Raw genomic sequence first — 25,058 nt, forward strand, 5'->3', positions numbered from 1 at the left:
GTGGTGGCCCCTCGACTCTGGAACTCTCTCCCTAAGGATATCAGGCAGGCCCCATCTCTAGCAATCTTTAGGAGGAGCTTGAAAACGTGGTTGTTCCAGTGTGCCTTTCCAGAATAAGGAAACTCCTAGCATTATGTCCCAACACACTTTATCAGAGATCTAGGATATCTGCATGCCCATCCTCCTCCAAACACTCTACCTGGTCACACCCAGCACTTTTTAATTTTAATTATTACATTTGGCCCTGCCATTGATTTTAATTGCGTCATTGTGTGTTGTTAATGTCGTTGCTTTGTTTTTTTGAGTTATTTTGCTGTTTGTTGTTGCAGTTGTTTTTACTATTGTATTTGGGCTCGGCCTCTTGTAAGCCGCACCGAGTCCTTCGGGAGATGGTAGTGGGGTACAAATAAGTTTATTATTATTACATTGACCACTTAGGCTGTTGTGAAACCAGCAAAGAAAGTAATGATGATGACAAGTGTAGACTTGGATCTGGATGGTGCTTATACGCACTGCTTCGAACTGATTCCAGGATCTGTGGTATCCGTGGCTTCATGGTCATGGAGGAATTGTAATTTTTTAACCTCTCCTTGGCACAATGCACGTGTGTGGATTGCTGGAGCACCCGTCCTTTTACCACATAATGTGGTTTACGCTCAGGTGTGCTGATGCCCATTATGGGCTCTCTTTCAGAGTATTCTCCAACTTTACCTATCCTGGTTTAAAGCCCTTAAGGTGCATTGCATGCATTCACAATGTGCATCAACTAAATTTGTAATGCCAAGCTGCCTTCAAACTGCATTAAGTGATCAGTGTAGATGTGCCCTTGGAGAGATCCAGCTCCAAGTTCCCGTTGTGTCCTGGAACTCACTGGGAAACCTTAGGCCAGATGCATACCTATGCTCTTTCAGATGGACCTACCTCTCCAAGTTGCTGCAGTGAACCATGTTTGCCACCTTGATCTCACTGGAGAAAAGGTGAGATTTAAATGTAGAATTTATGCACTTTGACCCCACTTGAACTGGCATGGTGCAATAGTGTGGAATCCTGGGAGTTGTAGTTTGATGGCGAATTAGTACCCTTGGTCAGAGAAGGCTAAAGACCTTGTAAAACTACAACTCCCAGCATTTTATCATGGCAGTTCAAGTCATGCTGAATTGCATTAGTTCTACAGTGTAGAATATATGTGTGTGTGTGTGTGAATCTATATTTACGTCTTTATCTGTATTTATATCAATGTATACAGTGCACTTGTGTATCATTTTGAGGGAGTCTTTGAGAGTGGGAGGCAAGGTACTTACGACCTCTCCCATTTCCTTTTCTGCAAAGTGGTTGGAGATCTAAATTGAAACCACCTCTCTCCTGTTGCCTGGCCGAGCTTCCAGCGCCTGTAGTCTTGCGGCAATACAGGATTCAGGCTACAGACAAATTGGGCTTAACTAACCGAGTGACTGGGATGGCAGAAGACTGTAAAATAGAGCAGCGAGGGCTACATTTGCTATAGGATTCTTTTCTCTATTTGTGGAGGTGGTCGAAAGACAAGGAAGGGGGAACGAAAGGGAAAGAGAAAAAGCATCTCACTTTCCTTTGCTTTCCAGGCAGGAACGAAAGTGAGGCAGCCTCCCAGCGGAGCCATGCCTTTTGCATACTAAACACGAGCAGAACTGACACTGCGACAATCCATGTGTGTCTGTTTCACTAAAATCCAGGGGAGAAGTATCAGCCAGCTGGCAATGCAGTCAGGGAGAGAAGGAGGATTTTTATTTTTGAAAAAGCAAAACCACGTTCACTGGCAGATTCCTTTCCTCCGCCCCAATCTGACCCTGTAAATTGCCTACTGTGGGTCAGGTTTAATTACTGTGTTCCTCTTGAACAAGGCCAGCCTTTCCATTAAGCAAAGTGAGGCACCTGCTGAGAGACAGAGAGGTGGGATCTTCATGTTCCCAAGGTGCTGCCCTTCACCCCCAATCTACCTTGCCCTTCTTGGTTATGTTGGAGGACACTGCCCTGTTGCCAATGCTGGGGGTGCCGGGGGATGAGATGTCGCTGGAAACCTGGGCGGCTTTGAACAGACAGAGATGGGGGAAGGAGAAGCCACTTTTTTCTTTGCCTCCAGAGGCAAAGGATTTTGGTCCAGCCCTGCTCATAACGATTGTGTGGATGTACATAACACATTACTAAGTGATAACATACCCTGCAACTCTCTCGATTTGTCCTGCCCCAATTAATCCTCTGCCATCCCACTGTTTCAGCTGCTTTAAACATGGCCCAGTTTCTCTTTCCATCTTTTGACATGTACAGCACGAGCCCTTTCTTGGAGTAGTTTTTTCCCCTCTCAACCCCAGTAAACCCACTTCCTAAATGGAAATTTAGCATGCCAAAACCCAATGTTCCTGCCCCACATGGCTGTGTTTCAGAGACTGAGGGCCCATCTACACTGCCGGAAAATGCAATGTAGAGAGAAAAAGTGGGCTATAAACATAAGCATAAACATAAACATAATAATAGTAATACCTCCCAAAAAAGGATGCCTCCAAGCACAACAGCCAGGCTACCTCTGCAAATACCCTCATGGATTGACTTTGCAGCTTCAAGGCTACTCAATGCTAATCAAGCATGTTAATTACAACATTCACACTTGCTTCAAACAGACAAGGGTCCTTTCTCTCATCCTGGACATTATTCCACAGGTATATATTATATACACTTCACTTGCCTCATTTCCAACAAACCTCTGAGGATGACAGCCATAGATGCAGGTGAAATATCAAGAGAGAATGCTAGTGGAACATGCCTTTGCAGCCCAAAAAATTCACATCAACCCAACAACAACAACAACAACATAGATGTCACGTTGGCCTGGGGTGTCCAAACGACACACCCAGATTAATGTGAATTAATGTGAATTAACACACCCAGACTAATGTGAATTAAAATCTTTTAATGTGGTTTACACCTGGGTTAAAATAAATACTTGCAAAGGTCTGGATCTTCCTTAAAGATGGAAATCCTTGCAGGTTGTGAGGCAGTAGAGCCTTCCCTCTGAGATCGCCATCTGCAATCCCAGGTGCTATCTCCAACTCCTTGAAATCAAGGGAGGAGGTGGGATGGTAATGTCACCCTTCTCTCCCTACCTCTCTGTTTCACCCCCAAAATACAGAAAAAAGCCTCCTTACTGTTACAAGAGACTGTGGAGTTTTGGAGATGGGAAAGGGCTTGGTTTGCAGTCCCAAAACCTGGATCTGTTCCCCTTCTAGATCTTTTAAATTCCCATGTGACTCATAAAAGACAACTCTGACTCTTCTCAGAGTTTTCAAGGACCGTGGCCCATAATCGTAGTAAATGCCGCAGGTTCATCCACATTGCCTATGAATTCGTGATCTCACTATAAGCTTTTGGAGCAGCTCGTGGCATCAGGAGTGCCATTAACACTTTGGTCTTTATAGCCCTTGGATGTCATTAATATTGTTCCTGCTCTGCAAGCCCTAAGTAGCCCCTTTGTTCTGTTATGAACTGAAATGCTGTATGTCGCTGTTTAGTCATCCTTGGTAGCTTTAATGATTCCCTGTGGGCCTTTGGAGGAAAGGTGGCTTCGATTACGGCTTACTGCCTTTCCCGCTTCCAGCAGGCATGGCAGAGCGACACAGCCAATAAGCCGGGACGGCTTCTCAACAAAGATGTATAGTGTGCTACATTTAACGATTTGCTCCCTTCCTGCCGTTTCCCTGTTTATTAATACGCCTGGCACACTGTTTAGACTGGGGGGCGGGGAGAGATCTAGTTTCAACCATTTATTACAATGACCTATTTGTAGGGCTGTTACCCCAGCAAATGGAGGGTTGGGCCTTTGGGTTAAAGGAACAAGTATGTGGATCTTGACTGTGTGTTCTCCTTGGGGCCACTTTGTAGGGATTCGATGCAGCCGCATCGAATCCCTTGGGAGATGCTAGCGGGGTACAAATAAAGTTATAATAATACTAATAATAATAATAATAATAAAGCCTCCCCAGATTTACACAAATTAGAGGGACCTGTGACTTACTGTACCTGGCTAAATTTTCAGTCGATCCTTAATCAATACGCAGAGGAAGCTGAGGACTCAGGATATCAGTAGGGCAGTGAGTCTTCTCTGGGTTTCAGTCCAAATATTAAAGATCCTGTCCAGGGGCCTTAAACTATCTTGGTGATGATGGGGTTTTTCGCTTGGATAGTACTGTTCAGATTAAACCCTACAAGCTATGTACACAGAAAACAACAGCCTCAACTGGCAACATTCAACTTCAGTCAGTTCTCCACACTTGTGGATTTGACTTTTCCAAATTGGATTATTCATGTAGACCAGTGGTTCTCAACCTTTCTAATGCTGCGACCCCTTAATACAGTTCCTCATGTTGTGGTGACCCCCAACCATAATATTATTTTCATTGCTACTTCACAACTGACTGTAATTTTGCTCCTGTTATGAATCATCTTCACAACTACAATTTTGCTACTGTTATTAATCATAATATAAATATCTGATATGTATGATGTATTTTCATTCACTGGACCAAATTTGGCACAAATACCTGATATACCCCAATTTGAATACTGGTGGGGTTGGCAGGGAATTGATATTGTCATTTGGGAGTTGTCGTTGCTGGGATTTATAGTTTACCTACAATCAAAGAGCATTATGAACTCCTAGAATGGAATTGAACCAATCTTGCCATACAGAACTCCTGTGACCAACAGAGAATACTGGAAGGGTTTGGTGGGCATTGACCTTGAGTTTTGGAGTTGTAGTTCACCTAGATCCAGAGAGCACTGTGGACTCAAACAATGATGGATCTGGACCAAACTTGCCATGAATACTCAACATGCCCAATGTGAATGAACACTGGTGGAGTTTGGGGAAAATAGACCTTGCATTTGAGAGTTTTAGTTGCTGAGATTTATAGTTCACCTACAAGAAAAGATCATTCTAATCCCTACCAATGATAGAACTGGGCCAAACTTCCCACATGGAACGCCTATGACCAACAGAAAATACATTTTTGGATGATCTTTGGTGACCCCTCTGAAACCCCCTGGTGACCCCCCCAGGGGTCCCGACCCCCAGGTTGAGAACCACTGATGTAGACTGTCCGGAAGCTTCAAATGGTCCAACGAATGGCAGCCAGATTGCTAACAGGAGCGACGCTCAGGGAGCGTACAACTCCTCTGTTACGCCAGCTTCATTGGCTGCCAGTTTGCTACTGGGCACAATTCAAAGTGCTGGCTTTAGCCTATAAAGCCCTAAACGGTTCTGGCACAACTTACATGTCCCAAGACATCTCCCCTTATGAACCATCCAGGACCTTAAGATCGTCTGTGGAGGCCCTGCTCTCGTTACTGCCTTTGTCACAAGTACATTTGGCAGAGACGAGAGACAGGGCCGCCTCGGTGGTGGCCCCTTGGCTGTGGACAAGTGTTTGCAAATGCAGAGTAACTGACACAGGAAAATGGAATGACTAGACTATGAGTCCGGACAAGGTTATTTACAAGGATACACTATGAATTTATATATTATTGATTTGTTTAGTTTTTATTATATGTTATGTTTTTAATTGTATTTATGACATTGTAAGCATTGAATTTTGCCTACAGGCTGAGAAAGGCGGTATACAAATACAGTAAATAAATAAATATTTGATTAAAATGTTCTCTTTCAGAATTGGTAGATCCTCCAGCACAACTATGGTCAACTTTCTCTGGAAGTTGATCATTGAGTCATGCTCGAGGACCTAGAGATTCCAAGAGAGAACACCCCTCTAGGGATCTCTAGGTCAGTGGTGTCCAACCTGTGTCCTTCCAGCTGTTTGGGACTCCAACTCCCAGAAGCCCTGGCTAGCTTGTCAAATGGCGAGGAATTCTGAAGACCGTAATACCTGGAGGACCAAAGGTTGGATATCACTGGTCTAGGTCCTCTAGTGTAACTGGTGGTATTTGACTATACAGATGTGTTGGAGGACCCTGAAATTCCCAGAGAAGCATTCTCTCAAGTGAAACAGATAGCTTTTTATTCTTAGTTTTTCATTTTTACAGGGATCCTGCACAGTTGCTCTTCTATATTTGCAATCTTGACTTTTGCAGATATGATTCTTCAACCTTGATTAAAAGTATTATCTCTAGGTATCTCTAGATGTTAACACCCCAAATAACCAAACCAAATCGAAAGTTGACCAAACTGATTCGTAACCCTTTTGGCACTAATGTTGGAAAGTGCTCCCTGGTCAAAGCGGTTCCTGGTAAAAAAAAAAAAAAAAAAAAGGTTGGGAACCTCCGGTTTTGGATTTTTTAAATAGCAATTTCTTTATTTGAGGTTTTTTTCATGGGGGTCCTGTGCCCCTGACCCCAGCTAATGTGGGGGGCGGACAACACTTGGGATGGAAGTGTACTATAGAATTGCACTTGAGGACATAAAGACATCCACAAACATGGGCAATTCATTCCCTGATTAAGAATAGGCCTTGATCAGAGTTTTCCAAACTACTTTATCCAAATGTTGTTGTTTGCAGCAGCAATTCTGTTTATCTCCATTGTATTATTGGTTATCATCAGCCACAAACTGGGGAGAGAAGGAGTCACCAACAGCAGAAGGAAATTTGAATAGCTTAGCTGTGTTAACTTTTGCTATAGGCGTTGCGATGTCATCAAATCCCTTAAAGCTCTTGATTTTCCCTGTGATCAGCAGCATGTGTAATTATAATTACTTCCCCCTAGAATATATCTTTTCCTGAATACCAGGGAGACAAGCGAGCTCCCTTTCCTCCGTGCCTTTACTTTTTGATGAGAATTTCTTATTAGGAGAAATTGTTTGCCTGCTCAGTGCCATTTTGTACTAAGAAAATCCAAAACATTTCATAGACAGACAGACCTGTTGGTATAGAATATCTGCCAAGGGACATGTCAATGTTTACATACACTCAAATCATCCTGAGCTGTAAAGGCTTGTGTTATTTGAATGACCACATACATGTATTTCAGCTGTCTTATTCATCTGGAGGAAACTCGTATTTTCTATCATTTATTATGGAAAACAAAACTGTCACAATTTTGTCTGCACTCTTTTAGACAGACCACCTTAAATTTTATGCTGGTCTCTTAAATTTTATACTGTAAGTCCTTAGAGGGGTCGTATTTCAGAGAATAACTGCACCCTGTCTAGTGTTAGCTGTATAGATGGGAGAAGAAAATGGTTCTGTTTGCATTACAATGCAAATGTACTTAATTACGCATTTCCAAAGCAATATATTTGGTTAACAATAGATGCTTAGGTTTCCCAGTGGAGTTGTCCACCATTGCGTCCTCAAAAATCCATATGTTAGTAGAAATAGTCTTCAAAAATCTGATACCTTGGGGAAATGGCTTTCAAACATAAGCACTCTTTGAGGAAATCCATACAAAAAAGGTGGATGAATTTTCATGCAATTAAAACAACAACCCAGAGGTTTGGAGAAGCCAGAGATTTGAAAAATGGGAAGCAAAGAGAAGCCACAATGGAACCATTTGTCCATCCTTGGTTTAAAACCCTACTGTCTCACTATTGTGGTCCCTTAGGCAACAATCCTTAAGAGGAAAGATATGGCCAACCAAGAAAACAAAAGGAAGACTTAGATTTGCACAAGGCTTTGTATGTTGATATACAGTCAGCCCTCCACATTTGCTGGGGTTGGGGTGCAGGACTCCCACAAAAGTGGGGAAAACATGAATAAAACCTCTACTATTTATTCCATCAGAGATAATACCAGTCTAAGAATGTCTAGGTTGTTCAGCATGACTCGCTGCTAACCTTTCACTGGAACAGTGGTTCCCAACCTTTTTTTGACCAGGGACCACTTGACCAGGGACTACTTGAACAGGGACCGCTCTCCAACATTAGTACCAAAAGGTTACGAATCAGGTTTTGATCAACTTTAGATTCGGTTTGGGGTGCTGATTCAGAAAATTGCATTGGACAGACCACATCAGCTCTAGTTCCTGATACAGAACATACACCATGGTCAGCGACAGGGAAGGAGTGGCAGGCAGTGCGAAAGGGTTCACAGTTTCTCTGGCTATAGATGAACTAAAACTCCCAAAAACAGAGGTCTACCACTACAGTATTCAAATTTGGGCATATTTGGGCATATTGGGTAGTGTGCCAAGTGTGCTCCAGATCCATCATCATTAGGGTTCACAAAGCTCTCTGGATGTAAGTGAACTACAGCTCCCCCAATCAAGGTGAATTCCCCCTAAAGTCCTCCAGTATTTTTGTTGGTCATGAGGGTTCTGTGTGCTGAGTTCGATCCAGGTCCATCATTGGTAGGGTTCAGAGTGCTCTTTGATTGCAGTTTGAACTACAACTTCCATCATGTTGAGTCAGGCTCCCAAACCCCTCCAGTATGTTCAGTTGCCAATCAGTTCTGCTCTGTTTGCTGTATGCCATAGATTAGAGTAGGAAAGGGTTATGGAAGAGGTAGTGGGCGGGATCATTCAAATTCCACACTGATGGAGAGAGCCAGAAAGACTGAGATGTATGGTCAGAGTGAAGGAAACACATAAAATCTAAGATGAAATTGTCCCCGTATGAAAGCATTAACAAGTCTTGTGTTTGTGGAGGACACTGGCAGGAGTTGTACATGTTATAAATGTTCACGGTGCTCGCTATAACCTGCATAGAATCATAGAATCAAAGAGTTGGAAGAGACCTCATGGGCCATCCAGTCCAACCCCCTGCCAAAAAGCAGGAATATTGCATTCAAATCACCCCTGACAGATGGCCATCCAGCCTCTGTTTAAAAGCTTCCAAAGTAGGAGCCTCCACCACACTCCGGGGCAGAGAGTTCCACTGCTGAATGGCTCTCACAGTCAGGAAGTTCTTCCTCATGTTCAGATGGAATCTCCTCTCTTGTAGTTTGAAACCATTGTTCCGTGTCCTAGTCTCCAGGGAAGCAGAAAACAAGCTTGCTCCCTCCTCCCTATGACTTCCTCTCACATATTTATACATGGCTATCATATCCCCTCTCAGCCTTCTCTTCTTCAGGCTAAACATGCCCAGCTCCTTAAGCCGCTCCTCATAGGGCTTGTTCTCCAGACCTTTTATCATTTTAGTCGCTCTCCTCTGGACACATTCCAGCTTGTCAACATCTCTCTTGAATTGTGGTGCCCAGAATTGGACACAATATTCCAGATGTGGTCTAACCAAAACAGAATAGAGGGGTAGCATTACTTCCCTAGATCTAGACACTATGGTCCTATTGATGCAGCCAAAATCCCATTGGCTTTCTTTGCCGCCACATCACATTGTTGGCTCATGTTTAACTTGTTGTCCACGAGGACTCCAAGATCTTTTTCACACGTACTGCTCTCGAGCCAGGCATCCCCCATTCTGTATCTTTGCATTTCGTTTTTCCTGCCAAAGTGGAGTATCTAGCATTTGTCACTGTTGAACTTCATTTTGTTAGTTTTGGCCCATCTCTCTAATCTGTCAAGATCGTTTTGAATCCTGCTCCTGTCCTCTGGAGTATTGGCTATCCCTCCCAATTTGGTGTAGTCTGCAAACTTGATGATCATGCCTTCTAGCCCTTCATCTAAGTCATTAATAAAGATGTTGAACAGGACCGGGCCCAGGACGGAACCCTGCGGCACTCCACTCGTCACTTCTTTCCAGGATGAAGAGGAAGCATTGGTGAGCACCCTCTGGGTTCGTCCATTTAATCAATTACAGATCCACCTAACCGTAGTTTTGCCTAGCCCACATTGGACTAGTTTCCTTGCCAGAAGGTCATGGGGGACCTTGTCGAAGGCCTTACTGAAATGCAGTGTCATTGGAGGGAGGCCTTTGGTGGCTCCTGATGTGTGGGGATCATAGCTGTTTGTGTAAATGGGAGCCTGTCTTTGTAAGTGGGCACCCCACTAGGTGGCAAGCTACACAAATCTTCCATGTCCCCCACATCCAGTTATGGGATCTTGAATGGGGTTGTGACCCAGAGTTTAAGAAGCTTTGATCTAATGCTGTTAATTAAACTCCATTATGTGAGTCTACTGACCATTTGAACCAACTTCCAAACTGCATTATATAGCAGTGTATAGATGGGGCCTTGGCCCTTCACCCTGACAGGCAGAAGTTGCATATCGATTGAAGTAAAAGACATTATTTTTAATTGTACACCTAAATGGATAAACTAGCATATGCAAACCTGGGTCTTTTTATCTTACTTTTGGAGCAATGTTTGGGCAATGCAAATGTTGCTACTGCAATATGCAAAAGAAAAGAAATCACAAGGATAGGATGATATTGTAGGCATTTATTTATTTATTTACTTACTTACTTCACTTGTATACCACTTTTCTCACTCCAGGGGGGACTCAACACGCTTTTCAACATATTCACAGCAAAATTTAATTCCCCATATAAAAACCTTACATAAAACAACAATAACATATAGCTATCAATTAAATCATAAAACATAACAGCATTTAGACATTAAAACGTAGAGTTTAAAACATATTAATATCAACATTAAAATCACATAATCCAAAAATCATAGTCCAAGGCCATTCCAATATCAAACATCAATTGCACATAATCCCTGTTCATTCCTTGTATTTGCTCTTCTAAGCAGGGGCATTGTTTAAAAATGGCTCTGTGACCCATTCCAATGGGTTTAGGTGTTGGATTTTTGGGTGTGTGTTTTACAGTGCAATTCTATACATTTTTACTCATTCCTAAACACGTTGCTTTCAATGGGCTGTATTCCCAGGTAACCACAGCTTTGATCAGAACTCCCCACCAAGGGCAGTGATCTCTCAAGTTTTCAATCAATTCACTCTCCCCGGTATATTGAGTGTGCATCCCTGATGTTTGGAAAATGTCCAGATCGCAATATAATGCTCCACCGAAGCCCATCAGATCTTATTAAACCACAGCCAATTTCTCCTCTCCACATTTCATTTTAATAATTAAACAGAGTTAAGTCAGATAGATTTTTAACCTTGGGGTATTATGGGTTTTAGCTATATTTGATTACCTCATTTGTTCTGTTTGAGATGGACAGGTAGACATACAGACAAAAACACAAGTAATGGATACTGTACCATATTCAGCAGGATTTCTGCCAATCATTAGTGGAACTTACTGTTCGAAATGACAACATTCATCAAGCCTTCTCTAACAATCCGTTTGTCTATGATCTTGTTGCTTACTGTTTGTATGTATGTTCTGGTATACAGCTTCCTTTACTCTATGTTTCTGAGAAGTTATATATGGGGCTGCAGACCACATGCTTTCTCTCTCTCTCCTTTTGACCATGTGACCTGTTGATAGCTGTTTTGTTAAAAGAGAGATGCCCTGTCTGGATGGCACAGGGATTTATCTGAAACGTATCTGAAACTGATCTGATAAGTTTTATACCTGTGTATGTTGAACACATGAAGGTTGTGAGTAAACCAAATATGTTATTTTTATCCAAGTCTACTTCATTTTTTTCTCTTGAGTGCATGATATAAAACTAGTTGTTTTATGGGGGAGTGTGTGTGTGTGTGTGTGTGTGTATGGCACTGAAAAACACTTCTAAAGCTTTGCTGTTTTTATTCACTAGCAAACCTCTGTTTTCCTAACAGATAGGAGGCAACAGGTTATTCAGTCTAACAACTAAAACCAATGTCTGGCATAATTATAGCTGGTTGTATAGCACAAAAGAAGATTCTTCTCTAAAGAGTTTTTGGCTCTTCTCTGAAAGGTCATGCTTTTCTAAAAGTTATAGTCTCCAAAAGGTGTTTTTCCAGAAGGTTATTAATGCCATTTTCCAAAACTTAACACCACTCTCTCCTTCTGCTGATGGACAAAGGCAGTGGCTCACAATATTTTGAATATCCGAGTCTCTTCTGGCACTACCACAGGCATTTTATGGTAGCTGGATCTCCCATAAAGTCCTAGTGTGCGATATTATGGGGCGCTCAAATGATGTGAAGCATGGCATTTATTCCTAAAGGTAGGGCTGGACGAGCGTTGGTGGTACCCAAGTAGCTGTTTATTCAAAACACAAAATTGAGCCAGTTTTTGACCCAAATTGGAATTGTCAGCAACCAAACAATAGCTTTTTGCGTGTTTGAAAGTCAAATGAGTCCCAAAGCCCCACTGTGTTTCATGAGAACGGTAGGCATTCACATCTTGTAACTGCTGTTTCTAATTTGCACGTGTGCGTGTGCATACATATACATATGCACACATCACAGAGAGAGAGAGAAAACCACTTTCCTATTGTTTGATGGATTGTATTTTATGACTCACAACATTTCCCCCTCCTCACTTTCTAGGGCAATCATCTCTAAATATGGTAATGTGTTTGTGTAAAACGGGAACTTCAAAAGGAAGCAAGGACACAAGTAACACTCCAGAGTGTGCGGTGCTTTGCATTTAATTAGACTTATCTCCCAGTGCACCCGCAAGATTTTTAATTATAAGCCCATTTTTCAAATTGGGAACCTAAGGATGGAGAGGTGGAGATTTTCTACCTCATGTCTGCGAGGAAGCTAGGATGAAATGACAACATTTCCTTGGAAGGATCTCAAACTAGTGTTGGAATATCTCAACAGCTTCAACTTTCCCCCCTGATGTTGAATGACCAGCAGGCTGGTGTTAAATGACCAGTAGGAGCACCACCACTATTTACAAGAGGCTTCTGGGTTTATGTTGGTTTTTCCATCCAGCAAGGGAGACATCCCAGTGCTGTTCAACATTTTTATTAATGACTTGGATGAAGGCATTGAGGGCTGACTGATCAAGTTTGCAGATGATACCAAATTGGGTAAGATAACTAATCTTCCAGAAGACACAATCACAATTCAAAATGACCTTCACAGATTAGGGAGCTGAATGACCAAAACTAACAGAATAAATTTCAGGAAGGAGAAATGTGGGATGATCCACTTAGGCAGAAAAAAAATGAAGTGCAAAGATACAGGATGGGTGACGCCCGGCTCCACAACAAAACACGTGAAAGAGATCTTGGAGTCCTTGTGGACAAGTTGAACATGAGCCAACAGTGTGATGCCGCAGTTAATAAACCTAATGGAGGGCAACTAAAATCTCAAAGGTCTGGAAACCACAAATCTCTTTGAGGAGTGTTTCAAAGAGCTGGGTCTATTTAGCCTCATATGAGAAGGATGAGAGGAGACATGAGAGCCATGTTTAAATATCTGAAAGGAAAAGGAATCGGGGTTGTTTTCTGCTGCCCTGGAGACTAGGACTCAATGGAACCATGGGTTCATACGACAAGAAAGGAGATTCCACATGAACATTAGGAAGACCTTCCTAACCGTAAGAAGAGCTGTTCAAAAGTGGAACACTCTGTCTTGGAGTCTGGTGGAGGCTCCTTCCATGGAAGCTTTTAAACAGAGGCTGCATATCCATCTCTCAGGAGGTACTTTTCCTGCATGGCAGGGATTTGGATTAGATAGCCCATGCGGTCACTTCCAACTCTAGGATTCTATCTCAAGAGACACCTTCCTAAGACCTTCCTGATTTTAAAGGCAGCACATAATGAATTTGTGGGATTCGGGGACCAAGATGTCTTAGGGGCAATCTTGTGAGTGTTTGAAAGAGTGTTAGGCCGCTTCCACACAGCCCTTTAACCTGTGCCCAATCGGGCATGGGTTAAAGTCTGCACACCACCCACAAACACCCGCAATTTCCTGAAGGGGTGTCCAGATGCTCTGCCAGATCTTCCAACAGGGCACCCAGACACCAACACCCGCCTCCCTCGAAAAAGTCTTAAAAAGTAAACATTACTTACCCAACCGCCATTACCCTACTGTTGATCCTTTCCTGGCACATGGAAATGACTCACCAGGAGAAGGGGGAGAGGAGCGAGGTGCATCATTTTTATGGGCCAGCAGCAGAGTAATGGCAGCCAGGTAAATGATGTTTACTTTTAAGGCTTTTTAAGGGGGTTTGGGAGGGGGGTGCCAGCTGTCTTGGGTTTTCTGGGCTCCAGGTGTTCAGAAATCCCACGACAGCTATGTGGATTGGGACTAGAAGTTGTGCGACATGATCCTCACAGGACCAACACCTGGAAAGACCCAGGTCTTCTGAAAGATATGGGTCTGTCCACGTGTCAAATTTATTTGACACAAAGCAGGGTTTTTCTGCTTTGTGCTGAATGAATTAGCTTCTACCAGTGCCATCATTTGGATGCCTCAGGTAAAAGTGTGGGAGCTTGCGCATTTTGTGAGCTGTGTGGATGTGTTCTCTGTGTCAGCATGGAGGAAGACATGATCAAATCTTGTAAAAGCTTAGTGATCATGGCCTTACCTCATAGCCCCATCTCCTTCACCCATCTCTGTTCCTGATGCATCCAAAGTTTTATGTATCTGATGAAATCAGACACCATAGAGAGCAACCAAAAGCAGTTTTGAATTAAAGTCCTCTTTGGTTATGGACCAATCTCAAATGAACATTTGATGGAAGGACCCTGAGGACTAAACACTAATTCATGGTAAATAAAAACAAATGAAGCTGGATCAAAGAGGCAAGATCTCAGGATCCTTTGTTATTGTCTACTTTCACTCTGACGCCTCATCTTGTGTTATATGTATTTTAATAGTTTTATGTTTTACTGTTCTGTTTTCACCCTGTTCTACCCCACCTCGAGCCACCATCATCACCATCACCATCACCATTACATAAAACATACTAGCCTATACAGACTGAAGCTGATTTGGGGGACAGATGCTGAGACGGAGATTCTGGAATCCATTTGGTTTCAAATGTGGTCAACTCCATTGCTACATTTTGAGTCAGAATCAATGAGAAATAAACTATAAGAAGAGTGCATCAACGCCACTATATTCCAGCAAATATGGGGTGGGAGAAGCTTGTTCTAACTTTGGAGAGATTATGATGGTTCTTTATGTACATGTGGCACAAACGTCTTCAAATACATCCTTTTTAAATATCAAATGAAATATCTCGGACCACTGGGTAAAACATTGCATTCTGTGGCCATTTTGCTACCTTTATTGCCAGTTGTTGGGGAAAATTGTCAAAATTTAGTATCATCTCCTAGATCAATAGGACATGACGTATTGGCACTGATGGAAAAACGCATTCATGAAATCCATGCTTTGAAAGGTTTGGAGGCTGGTGACAAATGACTAGAGACCTTCTTCTTCGCATTTATTGAGCATGTCAACAAACTCTGAAAGCTGATGGGCCTTTCATCCCATCAGACGGACTTCTGAAGACTGCAGAGAAGTGAATGCCAATGTGTCAAGCTTTCTGGGTGGATATCTGTGAAGTAAATGTTTTCAATTTCTTATTAGATGACTTTGATATTCTTGTATAATAAAAAAAAATATTGATAAGAAAGGATCAAAGCCAGAAATGTGCTTTTTTCTGGGTGAGAGAGGGATAGAGGGATGGCATAGCTCAGGGACAGAGTCTTATGTTCTGTGTCTGAAAAGTCATAGGTTCAAACCTCGCAACTCCAGTTAAAAGGATCAGGCCAGTCCTACCACAAGGTGAGCCATCTATCAGTAGGGTGGCATGCAATTTTTAAAATGTGTTTTGTTCCCACATAGGGGAGCATACTTACAAGATTTTACTTTCCTATACACCACCATGACTTGGCTGGATTTATTATACCCATAGTCTTAGGTGTCATTTTGTACATTGCTTCGAGCGACATAATGTGTTGGATCAGCCTTGATCTGGTAGAAGGTGAAATCAGTTCAAATCCCAGTGTTATGTGTTAGTAATGAACAGCTTTTTTCTCTGAGTGCCTTCCAAATGTGTTATACCACAAATCGCATCATCCCCAGCTGGCAGAAATCCCCCAATCTTTTTGGAGAAAGGGCAGGAGATGCACCCCCCACCCAAAGAAGACCATCTGCATACCCCCTTCTCTTTTGTTTTATATCAGTTGCAAGTTGCTTAAGGAAGCCGTCCGCGCATTATCCAGAACAAGGCTCTGCCAACTGAGTGGGTGAAATCAGATTGCTAACAGGCAGTCACTTGTGACATTTCCTAGAGGAAAAGCAGTTGGGAGAGAAAGTAAGATAAAAGCTGGGCTGAAGGGTGCTGAAGCCATGGACAAAAATAAGCAGAACATGGCACTACATTTAGTCAAGAGCATTGCTCAAAGAGGAACAACCTCATTCTGTATTTGCCAGATGTTTTGGGATGCTAAAAGACAAGGGAGCTACGGATGGATGGGAATTTCTCAAGAGTGAAATACTCAAGGCGCAATTGCAAACCGTGCCAACAAAGAGAAAAAATAGGACAAGTGCAAAGAAGCCAGAATGGATGTCCAAAGAACTTCTAACTGTGCTAAGACACAAAAGAGACATGCACAAGAAGTGGAAAAAGGGAGAAATCACCAAAGAAGAATTCAAACAAATAGCCAACACCTGTAGGGAAAAGGTCTGCAAAGCTAAAGCAAAAAACGAGCTCAGACTTGCCAGGGACATTAAAAACAATAAAAAGGGCTTCTATTCTTATGTCAGTAGAAAAAGGAAAAACAAGGAGGCGATAGGACCTCTTCGAGGAGAAGATAGGGCAATGCTGACAGGGGACAGGGAAAAGGCAGAACTACTTAATGCCTTCTTTGCCTCGGTCTTCTCACAAAAAGAGAGTCTTCAACCTCAGCAAGATGGAGTGGATGAGGGATTGGAGGACATCCAACCCCAAATTGGGAAAGAAGTCGTCCAGGAATACCTGGCCACTCTTAACGAGTTCAAGTCCCCAGGGCCAGATCAACTACACCCCAGAGTATTGAAGGAACTAGCGGAAGTCATTTCGGAACCATTGGCAACCATCTTTGAGAGTTCTTGGAGAACGGGTGAAGTTCCAGCAGATTGGAGGAGGGCCAATGTGGTCCCAATCTTCAAGAAGGGAAAAAAGGATGACCCAAACAACTACCGTCCGGTCAGCCTCACGTCGATACCGGGCAAGATTCTGGAAAAGATTGTTAAGGAAGCGGTCTGCAAACACTTAGAAACAAATGCAGTCATCGCTAATAGTCAACATGGATTTATCAAAAACAAGTCATGCCAGACTAATCTGATCTCTTTCTTCGATAGAGCTACAAGCTGGGTAGATGCGGGGAATGCCGTGGATGTAGCGTACCTGGATTTCAGTAAGGCCTTCGACAAGGTCCCCCATGACCTTCTGGCAAGGAAACTAGTCCAATGTGGGCTAGGCAAAACTACGGTGAGGTGGATCTGTAATTGGTTAAGTGGACGAACACAGAGAGTGCTCACTAATGCTTCCTCTTCATCTTGGAAAGAAGTGACGAGCGGAGTGCCGCAGGGTTCAGTCCTGGGCCCGGTCCTGTTCAACATCTTTATTAATGACTTAGATGAAGGGCTAGAAGGCATGATCATCAAGTTTGCAGATGACACCAAATTGGGAGGGATAGCCAATAGTCCAGAGGACAGGAGCAGAATTCAAAACGATCTTGACAGATTAGAGAGATGGGCCAAAACTAACAAAATGAAGTTCAACAGTGACAAATGCAAGATACTCCACTTTGGCAGAAAAAATGAAATGCAAAGATACAGAATGGGGGACGCCTGGCTCGAGAGCAGTACGTGTGAAAAAGATCTTGGAGTCCTCGTGGACAACAAGTTAAACATGAGCCAACAATGTGATGTGGCAGCAAAAAAAGCCAATGGGATTTTGGCCTGCATCAATAGGAGCATAGTGTCTAGATCTAAGGAAGTAATGCTACCCCTCTATTCTGCTTTGGTTAGACCACATCTGGAATATTGTGTCCAATTCTGGGCACCACAATTCAAGAGAGATATTGACAAGCTGGAATGTGTCCAGAGGAGGGCGACTAAAATGATCAAGGGTCTGGAGAACAAGCCCTATGAGGAGCGGCTTAGGGAACTGGGCATGTTTAGCCTGAAGAAGAGAAGGCTGAGAGGAGATATGAAAGCCATGTATAAATATGTGAGAGGAAGCCACAGGGAGGAGGGAGCAAGCTTGTTTTCTGCTTCCTTGGAGACTAGGACGCGGAACAATGGCTTCAAACTACAAGAGAGGAGATTCCATCTGAACATTAGGAAGAACTTCCTGACTGTGAGAGCCGTTCAGCAGTGGAACTCTCTGCCCCGGAGTGTGGTGGAGGCTCCTTCTTTGGAAGCTTTTAAGCAGAGGCTGGATGGCCATTTGTCAGGGGTGATTTGAATGCAATATTCCTGCTTCTTGGCAGGGGGTTGGACTGGATGGCCCATGAGGTCTCTTCCAACTCTTTGATTCTATGATTCTATGATTCTATGTCACTGTCATCATCCCTGATGGCTGCCCAAGCTGGCTGGGGCATCAGGGTAGACCAAAACCAAGTTGGGAAAGGCTGGCATTGTCACCATTAGGGCTTATAGTACTTGGACAAATCTTAGTCTAAATCAGTGGTCCCCAACCTTTTCTTACCAGGGACCACTTGACCAGGGACCACTCTCCAACAGCGGCTGTTAGGAATTGTGAGAGTTGGAGTCCAAAACTCCAACTGGAGGGCCCATGTTTGCTCATGCCTGGTGTAGACCCATATAATGCACTTTAACTACATTGGACTGCATTATATGAGTCTACACTGACCATATAATGCAGTTCCAAACCATTATATGGCAATGTAAATCCATCATCTGTTAAAGCACATGTGGGTAACTATGGCCATTCCATTGTTCTTGGTCTATAACTCTCTTCCTTCAGAGCCAATGGTGAGGAATTATATGAACTGCAGTCTAAAAACACCAGCCCTCCCTAGAGTTAAAGATTAGCAATGCATTTGTAATTTAGGAACGTCTACTGTCAACCCATCACTACTTTGGATGTAACTTTTGCTGATTTGATTGATTTGGTTTACAATGACAACTAGAATGGCTCTGGATTGCGATTTTGGACTGGGTGGTTTTAATAACTGGTGTAATGTTTAGATGTTTTAATTCTTTGGTAAATGTTTATTTTAACTGTATGTTGTTTTTATGGCATCAAATTGTTGCCTATGTGTAAAGCCGCTCTGAGTCCCCTTTGGGGTGAGAAGGACGGGGTATAAATGTGGTAAATAAATAAATAAGCACAGTCTGTGCTCTATCTCTAGACTATAACCCAGACCCTGAAGCGGGTGGAAACATGTGGCCTTCAAAGGTTGATGGGCTGCATCTTCAATTAGCAATAGTCAGAGGTTCCAGTCCAAGGATTTGAGAGCTGTTGGAGGAGCTTTCCTTCAAATCCTCCCAGTGAGAACAAAACACTGGGCGAGGAAATGGAGAGAGCATTCCTTTCCCAGGTACTTAGATTATGAAACACTCTTGGCTTCATCTTGGCACCAAGAGAAGATGTGGCTTTTTATTCAAGGATTTCTGCTCTAATGCTTTTTATCGAAGGAACGCTTTTATCTAGTTTCAATGTTGTTAGGTAGCTCAATATGTTTTTAGAATGCAAATGACAGCTGCACATTTGAAATTGTCTCAATTGATTTTGTTGCACACTACTCTGAGAAACCTTGAATAATATGGGGCATGATAAAAATATTTCGTCAATAAAAATAATAGACATGGTGAAGAAGGGTAGGAGTTGCAGTAATGCAATCTTTTCAGGAGGACCACATATTTCCTATATCTATTTTGATGCACAATTGGCCCTCCACATTGGCGGGTTCCTCTTGGGCGGATTCGATTATTTGTGGGTTGGATTATAAATTATCTCTATAAATCTCTAGTTTTTCCAGCACGAACCTATGGTCAACCTCCGCCATAGAGTCGTATGGGAGAACCTAGCGATTTTTAGAAAGAAAATTATTTTCTAGGCATTTGGAAGTCCTCCGGTGTGATTTGTTGTTGCTGTGACGGCGCGAGTGGCGCCACCTATGTATAGAACTGTTAGTTGTAAGATTTAAACTGTTGTATCATGTTTAATCCTGCCCCTTTTTATCATGTTTGTGTACAGTTGTATGGATTGGTTGCTTGTAGCTGTCAATCAGTACTGTTTGGCTCCACCTCTTCCTGCAAGAGGGGAGAACTTCCTTTTCTTTTCATTCTGCCTTCAGAGATCATACCACATGGACGTGAGTAAAAGACTTCATTCTTAAGGACCCTGATTTAAGTTACCTCTTAGCACCAGTTCTGAGGATTTTACCCCTGGGACTCATGCTTTATGTCCAGATTGTCCTGGACAATTATTGAGGAGACCCAGGCGCCTTCAAGCCGGTTCTTTTGGCACCAGAGGAAGATTCTGAATCTTCAAGATATAGGCCATCTGAACTGGGGTTGTGGTTTGCTCCGGCATTCACAGCCATTGAGGAAAGAGGAAACTTGGTGAGGCTTCTCAGCTTCAAACCCCTTGGACCCAGGACTAATTGAGACTGTAACGTATGTTTTCCTTCACTCCTCTAAAGTTTTCCAGCTTATTGCTTTGAAGAAATGACTTTGTGATTAATAAAACTTATTTTGAGAAATTTACATCGTTTTGGGTTTTTGGGAGTTCCAGTTTCCTAAAGGAGGGCAAGAAGCAATCCCATGGGGGAAAGGTGCCACGTCCATCCCTCTTTCATTAAGACTAATAGCCCCCAAGCGCGACGGCACAGTTGCCATCTAGCACAGTGTTTCTCAACCTTCCAAATGCCGTGACCCCTTAATACAGTTTCTCATGTTGTGGTAATCCCCAACCAAAAATTTATTTTTGTTGCTACTTCATAACTGTAATTTTGCTACTGTTATAAATCATCATGTAAATATCTGATATGCAGGATGTATTTTCATTCACAAATTTGACACAAATACCTGATATTCCAAAATTTGAATACTGGTGGGATTGCAGGGGGATTGATTTTGTCAATTGGGAGTTGTAGTTGCTGGGATTTATAGTTTACCTACAATCAAAGAGCATTCTGAACACCACCGATGATAGAATTGGCCAAACTTCCCACACAGAACCCCATGCCTTGAAGAGACTTGCTGGCACGAGCCTTCTCCAGCCTCGCACGCGCTTCCTCAGCCGCACATGCGCACCACACTGCCATGTGCTGAGCATGCCTACTCTTTCTTCCCCCGCTTGGAGTTTCTGAAACAGCCCTCCCCTTGGCTGAGAGGCCGGCCAGTCACAATGGAGGAGGGCTTTTGGTGGGAGGATTCACCATCTGTTTCCAAAAGGAAGAGAAGGACAGGCGGAGAGATCTTCAGCCTTCTCTGCCAAAGGGGTTCCTAAGACCATCTGAAATATGTTTTCTGGTGGCCTTTTATGACCCCTCTGAAACTCCTTTGCGACCCCCCCCCCCCCCCCCGGGGTTGATCCCCAGGATGAGAAACGCTGATCTAGCAGAACCTAAAGAGTTCTAGGCGTAAAGAGTTCTAGGCCACATCTACATTGCCATAATAGTGTTTTATATGAGTGTTATGTCAATGAGTGCTATATTAGTGTTTTATATGAGTCTACACTATCATGCAGTTCAATCTGCATTAGAATGGCAGCGTAGATGGGGCCTTAGAGAGGTGTCTACTCAGGTTAAAAGAAAGTTCGTATATTCTCGTTTCACTCTCATGGTGAAATGTCATGTGTAACTGCTTCTCTCAAAGCTTCAAGATTCTACCCAGCCTCCTGGCTAATTTGCTTTCTGGCAATTTCCAGAAAACAAATTATACAAGGAACAGGGAAAGGGTGGAGACCAGAAACTCTGGCTGATGCCCACAGTGATTCAGCGTGTCCTGTATTTAAACTTTGGTGAACTCGTTCAAAATGTGCAGCTCCGCTAAATGAACTGATTTGTTTCCTCCCATCAGGGAATGTGGTGGTAATTTCCCAATTAAATACTTCCTGTTAATTTCCTCCTCTGCAGCCAGCCGGGTCACAAATGACCCCTGGCTTACTCTTTTGATTAGGTGCGTCTACACTGTAGGATGAATGCAGTTTGATCCCACTTGAACTGCCACAGCTCAGTGTCATGAACTCCTGGGAATTGTCGGATTACAAAGTCCAAATGTTGTCGACCTTCCTGCATTCTACAGTGCTGGCATTACTTGCTAGAATTGGCCTGTTCCTGGGTTTATTTGGGGCATTGATTCATAAAGTTATATTGGATAGACTGTATCAGCTCTAGTTTCTTAGATAGGCTTATTGTGGTTTTCTGTGGGCAAGCAGATGGTAACTGTTAGATGGTACAAGTTCTGTATCTCAAAAGCTAGAGCTGATGGGGGAGAACTGGTGCCATTTTTGGAATTAGCAGGCCAAATATGCCCAGGCACAGGACTGAGATTTCAGGCACCAAAATGTGTGTTGGCCAGTATCCTTTGTCAATGACCCAGTTCACAGGTCATGGCAAGCCAATAGAGTGGTAAGGTTCACATAGAGCTCTCATTGAGGATATGGCTGATGTTGTCTTCCTACATATTCGGGAAACAATACTCATCATTCTGGGTAGTTTGGAGATGCCAACTTTTCAAAGTTGGAAGTCACTATAGTCATACCTTCACATTTATGGTTTTGACTTTTGTGGGTTTGATTATCCATGGATTTGATTAAAAATTGTCCCTCTAGGCCTCTCTGGGTCCTCCAGTATAACCCCATGGTCAACTTCTTCTAGTGATGCTGGGGGACCTAGGCCCCTTCCACATGGCTGAATAAAAACCCACATTATCTGCTTTGAACTGGAATAGATGGCAGTGTGGACTCAGATAACCCAGTTCAAAGCAGATAATGTGTGATTTTCTGCCTTGATATTCTGGGATATAGGGCTGTGTGGAAGGACCCTTAGAGATTTCTACTAGAGAGAACACCTCTTTGGGAATCTCTAGATCTTCCAATGTGATTCTATGGGCTACTTCAAGCAGCAGTTGACCATACAGTCATGCTGGAAGACCTAGAAATTCCCGGAGAGGTATCCTCTCAGGTTAAAAAAATAGTAATTTCTTTATTTGCCTTTTTTTTCATTTTCATGGGGATCTTGTGCCTTTAACCCCAGTGAATGTGGAAAACTGACTGTAGTCTCTGCCATCTGTCTGTCTGTACCAATGTCAAAGTATATATATTTACTAGCCGTCCCCTGCCACACGTTGCTGTGGCCCAGTCTGGTGATCTGGAAAATAAAGTAATGAGAAAGTGTTGGTTTCTAATCTATGTAATGTGGAGAGTGTCTGGTTTGCACACCCTGGAACATGTAACTGTGAATATCATTGTCCTTCTTTAAGAGTCCCTTTCAAATCTATGATACTATATCTGTGTGTGTATGAATTATATCTATCTATCTATATCTATGGCTGGATGGCTCTTTGTCAGGAGGGCTTTGATTACGTTTTCTTGCCCTAATGAAGGGAGTTGGATTGGATGGCCTGAAGTATTTTCTGTTGGTCATGGGGGTTCTGTGTGGGAAGTTTGCCCCAATTCTGTCGTTTGTGGGGTTCAGAACGCTCTTTGATTGTAGGTGAACTGTGAATCCCAGTGACTATAAATCCCAAGTGTCAAGGTCTATTTCCCCCAAACTCCATCTGTGTTCATATTTGGGCGTATTGAGTGCTTCTGCCAAGTTTGGTCCAGATCCATCATTGTTTGAGTCCACAGTGCTCTCTGGATGTAGGTGAACTACAACTCCCAAACTCAAGGACACTGCCCACCAAACCCTTCCAGTATTTTCTGTTGGTCATGGGAGAACTGTGTGCCAAATTTGGTTCAATTCCATCTTTGATGGAGTTCAGAATGCTCTTTGATTGTAGGTGAACTATAAATCCCAGCAACTACAACTCAAAAATGACAAAATCCTAATTCTTTGAGTGATGGTCACTCCTTGTGTTGTGAGACGTTTTGCTGCCAAATTTGGTGTGATTTCGTTCATTGGTTCTTTTGTTTTTACGGTACTTATTATGCACAGAGCACTTATATATATATAGATAGATGTATGTATATATGTAATACAAAGGCTGTTGCTAGGTGAAGTGAACCCTGTGATGCCACTGGATTGGCTGTTGTTAGATGAAGTGGCCCTCTATGATGTCACTGGCTAAGAAAGATGACATATGTATGAGGGGAAAGGAGGGAGCGAGAAAAGAAGGGAAAGGAGAAGGGAAGGGGAAAGAAAGAGGGAAGAAGAGAAGTAAGGAAGGATGGAAGAAGAGACAGAAAAATAAGGGGAGAGGAAAGAAGGGAAAGGAAAGAAAGAGGGGGGAAGATGTCTGAGGGCAAGCAATGGAAGAAGGAAAGAAAAGAGAGAAGGAGAAAGTATGAGGCAAATGAAAGAGGAAAGAAAGAGCCACAACGAGAGCCTGCACAAACAGAATTGCCAGTGATGCCAATGTTGCCATTGTGTGAGGTATGCCTTCGCAGAGCTGGAGAAGCGAGAAAGCAGGGGGGCAGTGGTCCCAATGACAGTCGGGCAATTCCAGGTACATATAGCAGTCACTAATAAACCTTGGAAAAGTTTTATATGGATTTCAACTCCCAGGATTCCCAAGTATCATGATCATTGGGTGGCTATTTTGAAAGTTGGAGACCAAAAGTAACTTTCCCAATCTCTCCCACACACACATTTTTTAAACTTTAGGGTGGGTTATTAAAATATGCTTGCTCATTGCGCCGTGGTTTGAGCAGTTGACCAGATGACGTTTCTCTTTTTCTTGAAAGCTATAATTTGTTGGGTCCTCAAAATAACCTGCTTTCTCTCTTGTGTCTCTATGCAGGTGTCCCTGGTTGACAAGAGCCGTCTCCCCAGCTATTCCCCTGTACAATGGGATTGTGTTCTTGTTTGTGCTTGCAAACTTCAGCATGGCAACATTCATGGACCCTGGAGTTTTTCCACGAGGTAAGTTTGGATGGGGACAGGAGGCTGGTAGAAGGGAGGAATGAAATGCATGCATGTATACAGAACACGTTATGGAATGCTTTCCCCACAGATGTTTGATTCATGCACAATTCAGCATTATTCTATGTTGCTAATAATGAGATATCAAGGTGGTGTATAAGTGTTTTGATTTTAGGCTTATAGGAAGGTGCCTTCTATCATGAGAATGCATTTTGGAGGTCTCCATTGGCAGAAATAGACCCTCCATCGACACTGACCATATTATGC

At 42.9% G+C, this 25,058-nt stretch overlaps 1 protein-coding gene across 2 annotated transcripts in view; it reads left to right on the top strand.

Moving 5' to 3' along the window:
* ZDHHC8 (zinc finger DHHC-type palmitoyltransferase 8) overlaps positions 1 to 25,058 on the top strand; it is a 141,671-nt gene that overhangs the window by 80,168 nt on the left and 36,445 nt on the right. For both annotated transcript variants that reach the window (XM_060785700.2, XM_060785701.2), the window contains exon 2: positions 24,670 to 24,791. In XM_060785700.2, the coding sequence (XP_060641683.2) occupies positions 24,670 to 24,791 (122 nt within the window). The remainder of the gene's footprint in view (positions 1 to 24,669; positions 24,792 to 25,058) is intronic.

This window comes from Anolis sagrei, chromosome X (assembly GCF_037176765.1).
Source record: "Anolis sagrei isolate rAnoSag1 chromosome X, rAnoSag1.mat, whole genome shotgun sequence".
Taxonomy (NCBI): Eukaryota; Metazoa; Chordata; class Lepidosauria; order Squamata; family Dactyloidae; genus Anolis; species Anolis sagrei.